This window comes from Sipha flava, unplaced genomic scaffold, assembly GCF_003268045.1.
Source record: "Sipha flava isolate LNK unplaced genomic scaffold, YSA_version1 258_pilon_pilon, whole genome shotgun sequence".
Classification (NCBI taxonomy): Eukaryota; Metazoa; Arthropoda; class Insecta; order Hemiptera; family Aphididae; genus Sipha; species Sipha flava.
Genome location: NW_020272917.1, coordinates 757,159 through 775,650, shown reverse-complemented (window position 1 = coordinate 775,650; position 18,492 = coordinate 757,159). Strand labels below are relative to the sequence as shown.

The following is an 18,492-nucleotide window of genomic DNA, read 5'->3' as shown; positions in this document are numbered from 1 at the left end:
GTTTTTTTAAATTTGAGTCTAATACATCTAAAAACGAAAATAAAAATTCCAAATAATCTACATTAATCTTATGCTTTGTTAATAACAAGTATACAATCTCGTTGAATTTTTTTAAAGTTGTACTTGGAATACCAAATGGTTTATCAGCATCATATAGTGTGAGATTATTTAAACTTAAGTCATCGTGTTCCAGTGATGTGTACATTGGCCAATCGTCCATACAAGCCAGGCATTGACAAGAGAATTTATATTGATCCAGTAAATGTTTATTACGTTCTACTTTATTATGTGACATAAAATTGACTCCATAATCAGTAAACAGCTGAGATCCTTTTGAAATAGGTTGTAAGGCCCGAGTTACCTCTATTCCGCCATACGTTTGAACAATAACGTTTGGATTGCACGAATGATTAATCAAACTATATGCAGAGCATAAAATAAGAGCGACGGTGTTAAAAGTCCCAGATTTATCAAACTCGACAACATTGCTATGCTCGCCGATGTACTTAGGAAGCTCAACGGACGCGTAGGAATTCAAGTTAGTTATACACAGCAAATGTACTAATGATACGCCAACATCACCTATCAATTCATGTGGTATATTGTATTCATTTAATAGTAGTAACGAAACCATCATTGATGCAGTACAATGCATAAAAAAAAAATTAGATGTTGTTCTTTTTGTTTCATTTCCGTCTAGTGCATAGACCGAGTAAAACATATCCCTAAAAAATGCGTCGCTCTCAGCGATAATAAATTTTGATGCAGTATATTCTCGAACCATTGAACAAAAACGATCTATACCCATGGTGTTTGTTAGCTGTATAAAACAACGTAAGGCTAGATCGTAAGTGGGTTCAATAGTTGGATCCCCTTTGAGGGGGCAGACTAAAGAGCATTCGATATCATGATAACTCTTGAAAGCTTTTTGTAAACATATCTCATCACAATATAAAACCTTATGAATAAAACATATTTTCATTATTTTTCGTAAGATACAGACCAGTGGTGCACACAGGATTTTTTTTCGGGGGGGGGGGGGGGGTTTAAAGTGAAAATATAACACATTTTACAATTAACAAAATTATGCAAATCCTTAATATATTTTGACTTAAATAATAGCATTGATAATAGAATAGACTACTCTATAATAAATAATACTAGGTATTCAATACTAGCTCTTCATATTTCAAACTTGTAATATTTGTAAATTTTAACCTAGACATAGGAAAAAATTTCGAGGGGGAGGGGAGTTACAACCCCTTAACCCCCTGTGCGCGCCACTGATACAGACTAATACGTTTGTTATCATTTTAAGATATACCTGTACACACGTGGAACATGGTATGCCAGATAAACATCTTTTAAAACAATAATTGCAATTTAAGGCCCATGCATCATTTTTAAATACACCCGCAATGGGTTTTTCAATTATAAGTATTTCACCTGAAAAAAAAAATTGCGTTCATAAGCTTTTCTGTCAAAAAATATTTTAAACAGTTATACAGGAAGTAATTCAAATGTACTTTAAACAGAAAATCAGTGAACATTTAAATAATAATTTTAAGGTACATATTATATGATAATTAGCAAAGGTGGGCAAGTTAGTGAAAATAATTAACTGTGGTTAGTTAAGTTAATTCAATTAAATTGCCTTCAGTTAAATTTACAAGTTAACAAAAAAAAAAGTAACTCGATAAGTTAAAAGTTAAGATAGAAAATAAAATTAACTCAGTTTAAAAAAAGTTAATTTTTCTAATATCATATGTTATACTTGTATTTATAACGAATACGCAGAATACTGAAATATAAATTATAATTTATAAATATCTCTGATGATTTTTTTGTTTTGTCCATATTGTATTGTCGTATTTACCAGCAGGTACCTGTGTTATTAATATCCAATTTTAACTTTACACTTTTAAAAGACTATGCTATTTATTTTTAAACCTGTTTTTAGAACTACACTATAGAGTTAGACTAAACAAAAATCATATTATTCAATATCGAATAGATTATTAAATAGAACTCGTAAAAATAGCAAGTACAAAAATAGATAAAATATTAATTATTACTATTTACTATAGTATCTATAGATTAAAATATAATTTGATTATTATGAAATTAGGATATTATGTTATTATATAATAAAAACAAATTACCAAAATCGAAAGAATAAGTTTTGTCTGATGGTTCCACGTGATAAAAAAAAAATTAAAATTAACTTAACTGTACAATAAGGATAATTAACCATAAAAAGCTAAGTTAAAACAAAAAAAAAAAATTAACTTTTTAACAAGTTAATGCCCACCATTGATAATTAGAACATGATAACAACTATATAGATATGATTCCTATGTTAGGAAACGTAATAAAAAATGTAATTAATATAAATGTTGACAAAAGATAAAATGTTATTAAGTTTATATTAATTATAACAATAATTATTATAATATAAATAGTAATATATTATGAATATGTAGCTAAATAAATAATAATTATTCAAATATGTATATTTTTGTTACCCACAATTTTAAAAATAAATTTGAAACAAATATTTATTAATCATTATTCTTAATATTAGTATACTGCTTATACGTTAAAAAAAAACGTATTATGTATTTATATAATCTTACCACTTACCGGGTTTAATGTAATTTAATGCAAATAATCCTTTTCCCATCTCTTTTGAATACTTAATTTCGACAAATTTTGTTTGGATGGAATTTTTTTTATTTTCGCGTCCAGAAAAACTTATAATTTTGGTTTCCTTATGATTGATATTCACTTTATTCACTTTAGTTTCTTCACACATTTTTATGTAATTAGATATTCTTAATTTCGTTTTTTCTTTTTCAGCCAAAGACATTTGAGAAGTACTATTCAATTGTAGTAAACAATTCTAAAAACCGAATATTTAGAAATTAATATTAATATTCCTAATATACTATACTTGTACGAATTGTAATTTTTCATATAATTGAACATAATCTTACATCAGAAACGTTTAGTATATCTATTTTACTGTGAGATATTTTTTAAGGTGAACTTTTTTTTGGGACCTTACAGTTTAAAAATTAAATAAATATAAAATTTTACATAATTTTTACACTGCAATAATAGTTTTATTATAATAATTAATAAAATATAACATAAAAATATTATTTTATACTCATAGAGTATGTTTATAAATTGCTTGAGATTAAATAAATACGAGTTCAGTGTTCAATCTTGATTGTTAATATTTATCTTTAAATTAATCACGCTGATAAAAAAAATTAGTATTTAATAAAATAAATAATTGTTACATACTGAAAACATTTTTAAAGCCAAAGTTTGATGATTCATATGTCGATAACAATTGCCTTTTCTTTCTAACAACATAAATATTTTATTCGACAATGGATAATTTTTGAATGTCAATACACGATCAATACACTTTAAGCAACGCTCATATTCCTCTAAATAATATAAAGCAGCAGAAGAATTTGCCACACATAAAGCAAAACTAGGCGAGTCGATTTCTGCTAACATCATACCTCGAGTGTAACATTTTAGTGATTCCTCATAATTTTTAATTTTAAATTCGTCATTTCCACGTAATCTATACAAATCTGAAATGTCATTATTTTTATTTGCTGAGGAACAATCCATATTAATAAAGACTCCTAATTTTTGAAGTTTTTTTTTTAGATGTTTTCTCCATCGTCTGTGTGCCTGTGATAGTTTAATGAAACAATCTGATTTTTTGGGTAACCAATCATGTTGTTGTAGTAAGCCGTAGACGTATATAAATTGATCCTTGGTATTTATTTTGTTTGTAAATTCTAAATAAACATCTTGAGTAAAATCCATTTCTTTGAAATGATTTGGGTATACATATTCAGCAATAGGCATATTATAGTAAGCCATAATATTATAGTATTATGGTCTTATACTCAACTAAATAAACAAAAATTATTTTAATAATAAAAAAAAACATTCTTATCTTCACTAAAATAAATATAACTAATTAAATTTCATTACATATTTGAATAATATTTCTTTATAAATATTTAATAACAAGAGTATCATTCGATGTTTATAGCTACAATTCGGTCGGTAGAAAATCAGTTGGTATCTACACAAGAATAAACATTGACAAAGACTGGTCGTATTATAATGATTTATTTTATTTTAAAAATAAATATGTGGTCGTAAAATATAGAATGACTAAAACCATTATACAAATATACATAAATAAATCGTTAAACACGTCATAATGTACGTATTATGTTTATGTAACATACCTAATTGGAATATACTTCTTACTTTATATCATTAGGTACCTAATACTAACTTCATAGTTACATATATGTAATTATAGTACTTAATATGACGTGCGTGGTCTACTTACTTTCACTTTTTGACTTCTAGTAGTAAGATATAAATTTTAAATGAACATTCAATTATAATTGCCAAATCAATGTGAATAACAAATAAATATTTAAAATAAAAATGCGTATTATAAATACGCGCATGTGCGTAGTTAAGTTTTTTTTTAAAAAAAAATTAAAGGCACAAACATATAATTAAATTATAAGTTACTAAATATAGGTTATATACGGTAGGTATATGATTATATTTCAAATACCCATATTGAATATTGAGATTACGAGATGAAAATAGTATGATACATTTAGCTGACAGCTGTTTGTTTATAGCAGAGTAATTAATTTATCAATATATTGCGGCACGACTTATAGATAATATGTTGTCTTATATTAACTTATATTTGGTCATGATCATTCATTCAACTAAATAAATTAAATGATACAAGAATTAAACTTAATTTTACAGTAATATTTGATAGCAATTTGGTAATATTATGTGACCATATAACATGAGTTATTGAACAAATTAATTTTTTTATACTTATTAGGTACCACTGATGCCAGAAATATATTAGCAAAATTGTTATACAAATGTAATTTTAAAAATAATTTGCAATTACTTTAAAATTAGAATTAACATAAATAAGACTCATAATAAATGATCTATAATTTTATAGGTACATGTATTATATTTCATTAAATAATAACTAATTTATGAGGTGTACATGAATTTTTAAACAGATATTTTTTAAAATTTGTAGGCTATTCATTATATACTGAATTACTAAATAAAATTACTCAAAAACCTTTTGATAAAATGAACTGTATGAATACCTATGAATATATATAAAAATGAAGCAAAAAATGTATAATATTTCATCAATTGAGAACGGCTGGGCCGATTTGGCTCAAATTTTTTCTAATTGTTCGTAATTGCCAAGAGAAGGTTTTTACGAAAAAAATAGTTGGAAAACTGCTACTGTTTAATAAATCGTAGTTTAATTAAATAATTTTTGACCCGGTCGATAACTGCGCAATGCAAAATTAATTATTAAATTAAACTATTAAAAAACTATTAAAAGCTATTTAAAAACTATTAATTTTATTTTAAGTATTAAATGACGGGTATTGCATAAATATTAAACAACAAAATTCCGCAACAGGTGTTAAAACAAACAAGAATGTTAGTTCGAAGGATTATTATGCATATCTATCGGTTGATTATATTAGTCGCGATCAGGACAAAGTTATTCTACGATGTCGTGAGCTTTGTCAACAATTCATGGTTGACATGTATGTAAAGATAGAGAGCGAACGATTTCAGAACTTGTGATTCAATCAAAAAAAGATGCGTGCAGAAGATTCTCAAAATAATTGTTAGATATCGGTGATGGGAAAGTTACTACAGATAAAACTACAGATGAAACGGAATGCATACAATTACCGACTGATTTCTGCACATTGATTCGCAAGATGCTCTCATTGACCAGATATTTCTCAATGTATACAGACAATACATAAATCATGAGTGGCTGGCAGAAAGAGCAATTTTAGCAACTGAAGTTTGGATCTCCGGTTATTTTACTTTGTAATTTGAACCCACCACGATTGTGCAATGGCACGCGATGTCATTAAAAAATTAATGAAAAATGTTATCGAAGCCATCGCTTTAAATGACAAATTCCGAGGTGAAAATATATTATTACTGCGAATCCCTATTTTATCCACAGATGTGCCAATACTATTTAAACGCCTTCAATTTCCAATTAGATTGGCATTTGCAATGACTATCAATAAGTCTGCAGGCCAAACGATGTCTGTTGTGGCTTAGATTTGAGTACATTATGTTTTTCACACGGACAATTATACGTGGCGTGCTCTCGAACTATCTAGTTTGTTTGTGTTGGCGAAAGATGGGATAACAAAAAATATTGTACACTCTGTTGCGTTAAGCGATTGATATTACTATTTACTAATAGTGTCATAATTAGCGATGTATATTATTTTAAAGGATCAATTTTAATAAACTATTAAAAAAATAAAAGTTTGAAGTTTTTCATTTTTATATTCCGTCACCGTTCACAGCACTCCATACCTCTTCCACTTACATACCACATCCTTACATACTTATACTAAATTAGTGATTTCTTTCTAGAAAAATATTCTCTAGAAATAATTTATATGACAAAATAACGTTTGTCAGGTCAGTTAGTATATATATAAATAACTATTCATATATTGTATACAATTTAATTTATCAGTTATAAGCCCTTAATAAATATATAACATACATGTCAATTATAAAATATAACCAATATTTTGAATATTTTTGAAGTTTTTTATCATGTATCTTCGACACTTCAATAGTGCAAAAACCAAATACGCTAGTCTAAAAATAAAATAACTATTTAATTTAATTAATTATTATTTATTATACCCATATTTTTTTAACAAATAAAACACAAAACAATAATTTTCTAATAATTTTTTTTATAAATAAGATAACAAAATAATTTAATAGACAATTAAAATCGTATTAGTTATAACAGCCAATTTGATCTATAACATTTGTAAAAAATGAAATAAATAAATAAATAAATAAATAAATAACCCCTTATTATGATTAAAATCTACTACAAATTATTCTTTGGTGAACAAAATATACATTTCAATACTAATTTAAGTATATTTAATAGAAACAATAATGAAAATTAAAAAAAAAAATAATAAAAATATTACATTATATTATTTACATTACATATAAAACTATATTTTTAAAGAGCATGTATCATTGCCAACTCGGATCATAATTGTGCCATTCTTTGATAGGAGCCAAAAACACTCTTCTATTGTCATATGTAAAACTAATAATGCCTTTGTAAGCAGTTCTAGGTACACCACTTTTGAAATCATCCATTAGACCAAATATTTTTGTTAAGGATTTCAAGTTATTCTTAGTATAATAGGTTATTCTCACAGGATCTCTATGACTAATTTGCTTATTTTTAAGTTCATTTATACTGACAAGTGGTGCTCTATAAACCATCGCAACAAAGTTATTATCATATTCATCTTTTAATAAATATGTTAAATTTAATTTAGTAAAGTCAACTGGAACTTCATTCAAGTATATATATTTTAGATGTTTTTCATAAAAAAGACCATTGCTTACACCGATTTTTCCAAAGGTTTTGGTTCTAGAAAGCTCAGGTCGTATGCATGATCTACCTTTTCTTTGGTCTGGATGTCTCATCCAATCATCCCAATAGCTATGTGGCCATTTATGCATTAATTCCATCCATAGTTTACGTGTAAGCATCCAACCAAGTCCAGGAAAAAAATCTGACCGGTATAATAGTTTTGGATCATTTCGGTCAATCAATGCAAATTTTCCATTATCATTCCAAGCAGAAACACACCATAAAGTTTCATCTGCTTGAAGAATTGGTAATGTAGCTTTAAAGTATTCATAAAAATCTGGAGCTACATCTAAGTCATCTTCAACAATTATTGCAGTGCCATAATTATATGTATTAAATACTTGATTGAGTGCCCATTTATAATGTCTAGAAATTTTGAAATAACCACTAAATTTTTTTTCTTTAGATGGCACTTGTATATCTTTTTGATCTGGTTGGTGTATATGAATTAAATCTCGACCAAAACTTTTTATAACTTGTGATGTTCGTTCATGAATACAGTCTTGAGAAACAATTATTTGAAATTCATCTTTTGATTTGCGATATTTAAGTAATTTATTTATACATCTTGATATAGAAGGTCGATTACAAGCAATTATTAAAATAACAACACTAGATGAATTGGATATCTGTTTGTTAAATTGATAATTTTCCTCATGACTTGAATAATTTAATTGTTTAATATTTTCACGTATTAAATTGTGCGTTTCTACTTCAATTTTTAGTCGTAATTCAAAATCATCCAAATTTTCATCAATATAATTATTGGGTTTAGCAATAAAGTTGTCATCAAGTAAAAAATGATTAACACCAAGCCAGACAAACACACTAAACAAACCTAATGCTAAAAAACGGTTCTTTTTCATGATAGCATATAATTACTATATTTTGGATTTTAGTTTGATCATCAATATGTGTGCCATTACATTTGAAATAATTCTTCTATGATGATTCGCCAACTATACAAATCTGAATAGAAATATATTCCTCTCTTGTTTATAATAACACTTGAACCTGAAAAAAATTTATAAATAGTTTTTTTCAAAAATTTGATTAAGTGAATAAAAATAATTAAATATTTATAATACTAATATATACATATATAATTAAATATATTTTAATACATGTTGATAATTTATTAAATTAAATTAAGACTAGTCATATTTTTATTTGTACACATTATAGAAAAAAATACTTCTATTTATTAGTGGGAGAAGGGGAGCATGTCCTGTAAGTAAAATTGTTCAAGTTTTAGTAATTTTATTTATAAACTTTCTTCTATTTTTAGAGCAATTACAAATTTTTAATTGACGCATCACAAGTATTTAATCGAGGTAAAAGATTTATGTCAAACCTAAATGGAATTATTTGTACATGGTATATTTACAAAAAATGAAGAATAGTTTTAAAAAGAAGTTAGAATCAATATTGTTTATTATAGTATTCTTTACACTTCCACATTCTTTCATTTACACCAAAACTTTCAAAATCATACAAACCCCAATGTATCAGCATATCTTTGTTTTTTTTTTAACTTTTAATAAAAGTTGAATCAGACATTATAATGAATTGTATACATTTAGAAAAAAAAAATTAAATTAGAACAAATTGCAAGTCACACAATTAACTGACAAAAATTCTTAAGAACTTTTATTTAGATTTTTATAATTTATTTATACTGATATTAAAAATATTTAATAATTTTTAATAAATCAGATATATTTAATAATGATTTATTATTATTTTTAATTATAATCCATAAAATGTAATTTTTATTTTTTTAAAAAAATAAATCTTAAGTAAATGTAGTATACTAAATTAAATGTTATATAATTTTCAAAGTTAGTAGCTTATTTTACAATTACTATTAAATAATAAAATAATATTTTTCTTATTTATGACAAATTAGTTTTAATATGTGATAAAAAATAAATACTTCGATTTTTTGTTATCTGTATAGAACATTTAACACTATCAATATTGTCCATCATAGATATTATGTACATTTTAATTATTACAAAATATAAAAATCTACTAAACAACAAGTTATGGTACTAGGTAAAGGTTAAATTAAATTAGGCTTAAATTTACAAAGTAAAAATAGAATGCTTAAGAATTTTAGATAAATTATTAAAATAATCTTAATTTAAAAATTCATTAATGTAAAATAAATTAATATTAACACATAGTTAGGTGTCAAATTAAATACTCACAAAAATAAAAAAATTGCATTTTTTTAAAAGAATTTTTCAATAAAAAAATTCCTGCTTAAAATGTTATGGAAAATAATGTTAGAATCTGGAAAATGTATACAGCTATTGTACTAAAATCAATGAAGAAATGGATACAAAACAAATTAAAATTGTAATTAAATAGGTATATTTAAACTTCATTTATTTTTAATAATTTAAAATCAAACGAACTACATATGATTTTTTTACTGTTAAGTAAATAGTTAGTATGTGTCTGTTAGATAATAGTAATAATTGTATAATATAATTGTATACTTAATTGTAACAAATATATTTTAATTCATTACATACAATATGTGTTTAACATTGATTTATTATCTCTGATCTTATATATCCAATATAGAGAATTAAAATTTCAAGGACTTAAATAGTGGGTTAAATCAGTGGTTCATAAAACATTTTTAAAAGCTAAGTTCCTATTTTCGTCTAAAATATGGTACCACATAAAAATAACAAATGGTCATTGCATAAAAGTTAAATAATATTTGTGAATTTTATTTTGTATGAATAATTTATTGCTCTATATAGTTTGATTTTCAGCTGTATTCACAAGTGTATGTCATTAAATTTTCTTTCTATTGTACAATAATACAACAATTGACTTAAATTTTAAATGTGGTATTTTATTGCAATTTGTAATTAATATTCAATATATTTTAATAATCAGTTTTATCAATTACTCATTTCTGATTGTATTGGATTTCCACTTCTTAAATTTTTCATTTTATTAGTTTATCTTTAATAATAATCTGCTACACAACATTTTTAACACAAATTATTTTATAGTTTGTTGCTCTACTTTTTTAATTTTTTCATTCCAAATAATTTATATTAATAATTTCCTGACATTTAAATTGATGCTTTTGGAAATGACCATGTTATTTATAAAACTAGCAAGGTTAAATAAAATCGTAAATATTCTAATTATTTTTTTATTTTATTAATACGAGTATGTTAAATGATGTATAAGCAAAATAATTTATAATTTACCTTAAAATTTCCTTACAGATTACCTTTAATATGTTATCATAATGTTAAGTTTTTAGGAACTTTAAAATAATAAAAATTATAGTTACGTGTTACGTGACAGAGCTCGACTTGACAAAATTAAAGAAGAGGAATTCTATTAACTATACAAAAAAAAGAGCGTCCCCAAAAATTGTTAAGCGTTATAATTATAACCAGGAGCGAAAATTCAATGAAAAAATTGGGGGTGCTGAAGCCCTTCTATCTTTTTCATGTTCCTTAATGGTTATAGACACTCGCAACTAGAGCTCTTAAAACACGTGTCACGGAATTCACGTGTACACGTGAAATACGTGTTTATCCAAGTATAAATCCATTTTTATAATGATGAAAATTAGTAATTTTATGTTATACACTTGAAGTTTTAATAAAATATTATTAGTACAATATTAAGTTAAGGATATACGTTTTTATTTTGAATTTTACACGTGACACGTGACACGTGAATTCCGTGAATTCACGTGTATTAAGAGCTCTACTCACAACTCGTACAATTCAACAGTTACTAAAATATTTGGTAAATATTTGAATATTTTTAAATTTAAATGGTTCACTTTGATTTTGAATTTTTATTGCCCATATAACGAATTACCTGTCTGTAAACACAAATATTTCATTACATGATTACTTTTAGATTCTGACTGAAGCGAAGGATATTATGGTTTTATAATAATGTTTGTATTTTATTTTTTAACACTTTTTCGGATAGAAATACTGGTCCAAACATTTTTTCTAGGAACTTCCACCACCATTATTTAAATGTAAACTAACATGAACACATTTACGGATGCTAATTTGCAAGCACACCCAAGTACCCCCTCAAATTGCGCCTATGGTTATAACGTTATAATAGTAAGGAAACGCTAAAATTTCCGAAAATTAGTTGGGATACTCCGTGTCCCCCCTCAAGTCCAGCACTGCATGTCGAATAACCTCGACCGAGCAACACGTTATCATATCGCGTATCCGTATTTATAGCTCTCAATAGCTGAGTACAATGCTACGAACTACTAGATAATATGAATTATTATTTCATTTATCCTAAACTTCTATTACTTTTTACATAATAAATAAGCACATCAAAAGTGGACGACGAGCCAAAAAATCAAATAGTCTTTGGGACATATTAATAAACTCATAAAAAAAATAAATAAATAATTATTATTAAACTAATAACAAAATAATCACAATTCCACCACAACAACAGATAATTTAATTAACGACTTAATCGTGCAAACTCAACTTCCAGATAATCCTATAGTTATAACAATAATGCAGTCCACGGTCTTATAACAGCACTTCTCAACCAATAATATGTAAACCACAAATGAAAGGGACGCTCTTTTTTAAAAGTAAAAAGAGTCCCCCTTTAATTTTTCCAAGTCAAGCATTATTCACTATTTTTTATTTTCACTAAGATCTTATATTTTCTAGAATATTTCTTCGAGTGTAACTCAGAAATTAAATGAAACATAAGCCCTTTAGAAGAGGATTATATTAAGAACATATCAGATTTTAGTAAAAGAATCATTTATTGTTTTAACTAGCGACTCTGCTCTAAAAACTGTTTTCAAAACCAAAATTATCTCAAATTTTTCGCTGGACGTGAAATAAGAATAATCGGCACAACCCTTACTAGTTTTACAATTTCTTATACTTTTTATGTTAACATACCAGAGCAAAAATACATTTTTTCACTTATTGTATACAAAAATAAATTTAACGTAGAAAGTAATTTAAAATTAATATTTACTAACATGAATATTGACATTTTTGCCCGATATTGACACCGTTCACTAAAAATAACACCAACCGTCATTGAAGTAAATCATAATAACTATAATAATACAAATAATAATAGAATATCGTTACACTAATGACAATACCACGTATCTAAATTTCACCAATTGTTCAGGAGAATGAAAAAACTGAATAAATTTTAACAAATATTAACCTCATATTTTTATCAAATTTAGTATCAAGGCCGTAACTGGAAAAAAATTTCGGGGGGGTCTAACATTATTATTTAATACAATTTATAGTTAATAAACTATATTCATCGCTAAAATGTTTCTATTTTGAAAATTTCGGGGGAGGTCCGGACCCTTGGACCCCCCCCAGTTACGGCCTTGTTTAGTATAGATTATACTAAATAATATATCTAATTTGGAAGGGAAATAATTTAATAATTTATTTTAGGTTATTGTACAGAAAATAAATGTTGTGCCTAAGGAGATAACAAATATTTTGATTCCAAAAACTCATTTTATGTAAAATGTCAGATACGGGGTATTGTCATTAGTGTAACGATATATTTAATTAAATTTTTGTGCGTTAAATACTTATTAAGTACTTATACTATATGTATATTATCATAATTTTTTAGTTCTAAATAAAATGAAATTCCATACATGTAAAATAACGTATATATTTTTTATAAGTAAATAAAGATAACTAAGTCAGGTGGTACATGAACATTTTCAAACAGTGGAGATGATACGCATATATAAAAAGGTTGAGAACCGCTCTTAGAACGAATGGATCTTTGCAGGGAATTTGTGTTCGTATTTAATTTTGCCTACATTTAGCCCCGTTTTTGAAGCTATCAATATGTGGTAACATTGATAAAACGATAACATTTTTTTATTATAATAATTTTATATATTGCTAAATTTAAATTAAAATACAGTAGAACCCGTTTAAGATGCTCTTCGAGGGACCAGTTACAAATAGCGTCTTAAGCGGGAAATCGTATTACGCGGGAACAAAAAATTTTATTGTACCTATTTCACAATACATCCATGTAATATATATGTTACCAGAAAAGATGACAATCAGTCCGTGTTGACAATGACTAGTCAATAACGATAATGCCTGATTTAGTAAGGAATTAATGTCAATACCTAGTCATTGATAACAATTCCTAATAAAAGAAGGCATTGATAATAACATTAAAAATTAATTTAATATATTTTAATACTTATTAGCTATTTAGGATAAATCATAATCTTAACCTTTATTGTTACGTGGTAAATTACTATGACACTTGGAATTATATAATCTAGTATAGCGGTACCTAAACTATGCTCCGTGCAGCCTTTGGTGCTCCGCAATGGTTTGCCTAGGGCTCCGTTCGTAACACCACAAAAAATTTAAAAAAATGTTTATCGTTTAATTGGTTATCGTTATTATTAGTGAAGTATTTCTTTAAATTTTATACAATGTATATGTATATACAATATATTTTTATATGAACATCATTGACAATACGAGCGTATTATCCAAGAACATAGGGCGTATTATCCAAAGTAAATTACATGTTAAATGTTGTTAAAATCATGCAACTCGTAAAAATAAGCGTATTAGCCGGGAAATCGTCTTAAGCGAGAGCGTCTTAAACGGGTTCTATTGTAGTTAAATAAATTCAATAATACACAATTCGAAAAAAAAAAAAACATAATATTCACTTACGATCGTCATTTAAAAGGTACAATTCAAAAGTAATAAATAATATAATATTTTTATTACTCTCCTATATTTCAAGTTCAAAGTATCATATTTTAATCTTTATTAAATGAGAACAATGAATTAATTGTCAAATACAGCAATACTCAATTATGGCACCAAAATGTAATTGGTAAATTAAGGTTTAATACAGCTGATAGAGCAAAATTGGCAGGTAGCTTATTTTATTTTATATAATACTATACTACCATCTATACTGGTTCCTACTCAAAGGGTTCAAATGATATCCAAGATTCTGTTGAAGGAACAACATTGAAATATTTATAGTATGAGTATTATGGGCCAAATAGTTAGTAAAATGTATTAATAATCTAATTTTGTATTTGGAAACGACTAAATGTGGGTTGATGGGACCCATAGTTTAAACTTCAAACAGTTAGATACGCTTTTATAACAAAAATACAAAATATTAAACCTAATTATAACATTTGTATTATATTTTCGCTTGAAGTATTCGCAATGAATTGTGTATTTTTAAATTTTAATTTACTTATTGTGTTTTTTTTTTTTTGAATTGTGAATTATTAAATGTATTTAACTATTTTAATTTAAATTTAGAAATATATAAAACTATTATAATAAAAATGATGTTATCGTTTTTATCAATGTTATCACATTTTGATAGCTGCATAAAAGGGGCTAAATGTAGGCAATATTATATACAGGCACAAACAATTTTTTCTTGCGAAGATCCATTCGTCTCTTAGAAGATCTTATATTCTAAGACCGTGATTCAGCTGAATATAATCTTATCAACAAGAATAATAATAATTAACATATACAAAGAATTCCAAATAAAAATATTCATTCAAATTAAAGCATTCATTTCAAAATCAATATCAACTCATTCAAAAATTATTCACTGAGATTATACTCAACGAAACTTTTCCTAGAAAAGAACAAGTAATTGTATTTGACTCAATAGACAACCTACCACTAATAGATGATTTCATAGCAATTAGCAAACTTATAACCACCAAAAAAATATCAAATACGTGTCTAATAATCGATATATTGTATATACCAGCCTAACAAAAATATAGTCGATAATCTTATTGAAAATTACCCTGATATCCAAATAAATCATCACACACTAATAAAAATAAGACAATTAATAAACCCAGCTAAGAGCAATACTTTCTAATGCTCACCAACTATAACTAATGATAGCATCAAAGCATTACTCCAAGAACACAACATCAAACATTTTCTCCAATCATCCACATAAAGTCAGGCTTAAAAGATTTAGCTCATACCCTCAGTTTTAAATACTAAGTCAACACCGAAAATGACCACTAACTTCTTAATTCAACCCATATCAACAATGATATAACGCCGCATAGAATTTTTTTAACAGATGTTAACATTTTCACAATTTCAGGTACCACTAAATATATCCACTGGGTGACTTTGTATTGAAATTATTATTTCGGAGAGCTTACTGAATGGGTAATCATACATACATTTCTTGTTAATTTTTGATTTTTAAACCTTTACTCATGCTAAATCCAACTTACTTTTTTTCAAATAACTTTTGTAAAAAATTGTTTTTCTTTTTTAAAAATTGTTCAAATAGGAGTAAGTCAAATTTGTGGCAAAATAGGTTTTTTTATGAAATTTTTACCTAAAGCAATAAATTATTAAAAATAGTATCATGCGATTTAAGTTAATTTTTAGTATGTGATATTTTTGCAATTAAAATAATAACAAACTTATTATTTATAAAAAATTAATTAGATGTATTGCTTAGCAAATTAGGGATTCCATATAAACATTGAATATCTCAAACTACCAAACTAAAAGCAAAATAAAAGCAAAGTATACATCATTGGCCTTTCCCACCTGTATTATCTAGAAAGTTTGAAGTCTTAATTGCTAAATTAATAATCGACAACACAAATTTTACATACAGATACCTAATGTCTAAAAAGAATGCACCAATATACACCACATATGGGATCCTGATTAACATAAAACACGTTTACTGAATGCCGCATATACAATACAAACAGAAAAAATTCTTAACTCTCGGAGTCTTTCAACCAGGATCTCAACATGGATCTCTCCATCATAATCAAATTCATCATCACAGCAGATCTAACAAACAAAATAAAAGCACCAACTTCATATGTTTAATTTATTTACTTAATATATCACATACTAATATTTTTTATATTTATTTAAATTAATTGTAATCATATTAATACTACCTTATGACAACTTTTGCCGAGGGTTTTTTTTTTTGTAAAAAAAAAATAAAAATCATAATAAATTGCAGTAAAAAACAGTTAATAATTTACATTTTAAAGGTATGATTTTGTAAATTAAAATATTATATATACATATACAAATATATGAACGAAATTATAATGAAATTATGTATTAATCAATAATTTAAAGTGTTAATAGGTACAACTATTTAATATTTAATACTAATAATTATAAAAATTATTTACTTACATTTATTCAAATATTACAATTGATTACAATCTGGTTATTATAATACACATAAAAAAATATAGGTATAGCTTGTAACATCAATTAAAGAAACCTGTAAAAAAAATAAAAAATTGTAAAAGCATGGTTATCAGAAAAACAAAAATGAAATTGAGGAAAAAATTGACAGTTAATAATTATGTTTAAAATGTATACAATATGTTACGTTAAGGAAATTTATTTAAGAAATTAAGCTTAAGTAGTTACCCTGAAAGCATGACAGTTCAAACATGTTAATTTTATATTAGTATATTCAAATTCACAACAATTTTCTAAATAATAGTACTAAAAAGTAAAAGTGATATTCTGATATTAGATTATTATACTATAAGAACAAATTGGTTTCAAAGAAAATGTTGACATAAAAACTTTCAAAGTTAAACTGAACTTTTTTTAATAATCATAGTATTAATATATTAAAACAAGTCACTTACATTACAGTATTTCGGTAATAGCAAATACTAAATAGATGTTTATTTAACAAAGTTGATTTATATATTCTAATAAGATAATTTATACACAATATCCATATTTAAGTAAAGCCAAATTGTATAGTTAAAAAAACAAAAAAAAAACGGAAATCCATAAATCATTACTAAGAATATTTAATATTTAAATAATTAATATACTTATTTGTTTTAATTTTTTATATTAATTAAAATAGAAGCATTAAAAAATTACTAATCTTGAAGAGATTCTATCAATAAATTATATTTTGTCAATAAATTACATACTAAAATCATAGAAAACTGAACACAATTGTAATCAATAATATTATTGGAGTAAAAGAGAAACATTAAAGTTTCAAAATCATTGAAAATGATATTTTCATTTCATTTACAGTCAATGATGTATTCTAATAATATGCATGATACATAAAAGTTTTAAATACCTGTCCATTATTTACAAAACAACACATTTATAGATTTTAATTAGCATAGTATTTTCCAATAAAATTAGAGCATAAAACAAGATGTAGATAGACAGACTGATATCTTAAGATGAAAATTCATTGTCAAGCAAATCACATAACAACAATTTTACTGTAGGTTAAGAATGTGTGGCGAGGGAAACTTTTCAATCGAGCATTTTACATCAAACATCAAATTTTTTGAAATAAATGTCTATAGAGTAACATACCTAGGTCCTAGACTTAAGACATTTCACGTATTCGCCACTACAAATTCCAAACGTTGAATCATGTAGAAGAGCTCCATATCGGCTCGGCGAACACGTATCCGTGGTGTTATAACATGGTGTAGAGTAAACGTATGCAGCAAACTACCGAGACAGAGATGTATACGACGGGCGTATTCGGTTGTAGGCCAACAAAACATACGGCATGCATAAATAATCGCAATGCATATGAGTTGAGATAAAAATCAAGTTTAAAGTGGACGGTGATAAAGAAGATATGGAAAAGGATAATGAAACTGAATAAAAATTTCACCGTATTCGTAAAATGAACGTCTCTTTAGTTATAATATTAATGGTTTGTACACTATACGAGCCAATTGCAACGACGTTATCACATCACATCGTTATCGTGATAATAACATATAAAGTAAAGGCACGGACCACTACACCCAAGGTACCTAAATAGATTATAATCTATAAACC

The 18,492-nt window shown here is 25.7% G+C and overlaps 2 protein-coding genes across 6 annotated transcripts in view; both read right to left on the bottom strand.

The window, feature by feature from the left end:
- Positions 1-4,476, bottom strand: part of LOC112684918 (SET and MYND domain-containing protein 4-like) — a 10,573-nt gene extending 6,097 nt beyond the window's left edge. The window contains exons 1-5 of the mRNA XM_025556651.1: positions 4,397-4,476; positions 3,313-3,942; positions 2,644-2,902; positions 1,325-1,446; positions 294-958 (exon numbers count right to left, since the gene is read on the bottom strand). Coding sequence (XP_025412436.1) covers positions 294-958; positions 1,325-1,446; positions 2,644-2,902; positions 3,313-3,912 — 1,646 coding nt within the window. The 5' untranslated portion in view covers positions 3,913-3,942; positions 4,397-4,476. The remainder of the gene's footprint in view (positions 1-293; positions 959-1,324; positions 1,447-2,643; positions 2,903-3,312; positions 3,943-4,396) is intronic.
- A 2,309-nt stretch (positions 4,477-6,785) lies between these two features.
- LOC112684898 (alpha-1,3-mannosyl-glycoprotein 2-beta-N-acetylglucosaminyltransferase-like) lies at positions 6,786-18,468 on the bottom strand. 5 transcript variants are annotated; one of them, XM_025556627.1, is made up of 5 exons: positions 18,013-18,468; positions 16,837-16,927; positions 16,293-16,473; positions 12,609-12,647; positions 6,786-8,587 (listed from the first exon to the last, which is right to left on the bottom strand). In XM_025556627.1, exon 5 carries the CDS (start codon positions 8,437-8,439, stop codon positions 7,162-7,164), a length of 1,278 nt encoding a protein of 425 aa, XP_025412412.1. In that variant the 5' UTR covers positions 8,440-8,587; positions 12,609-12,647; positions 16,293-16,473; positions 16,837-16,927; positions 18,013-18,468; the 3' UTR covers positions 6,786-7,161. The 5 variants fall into 5 exon arrangements, with proteins under 5 accessions (XP_025412412.1, XP_025412413.1, XP_025412411.1 ...); XM_025556628.1 differs by lacking the exon at positions 12,609-12,647 and having other exon boundaries at positions 16,287-16,473; XM_025556626.1 differs by lacking the exon at positions 12,609-12,647.
- Positions 18,469-18,492: the final 24 nt, after the last annotated feature.

Excerpts from the sequence above, each read along its gene's own strand:
- LOC112684898 (XM_025556628.1), bottom strand. The coding sequence starts at position 8,439 with ATGAAAAAGAACCGTTTTTTAGCATTAGGTTTGTTTAGTGTGTTTGTC.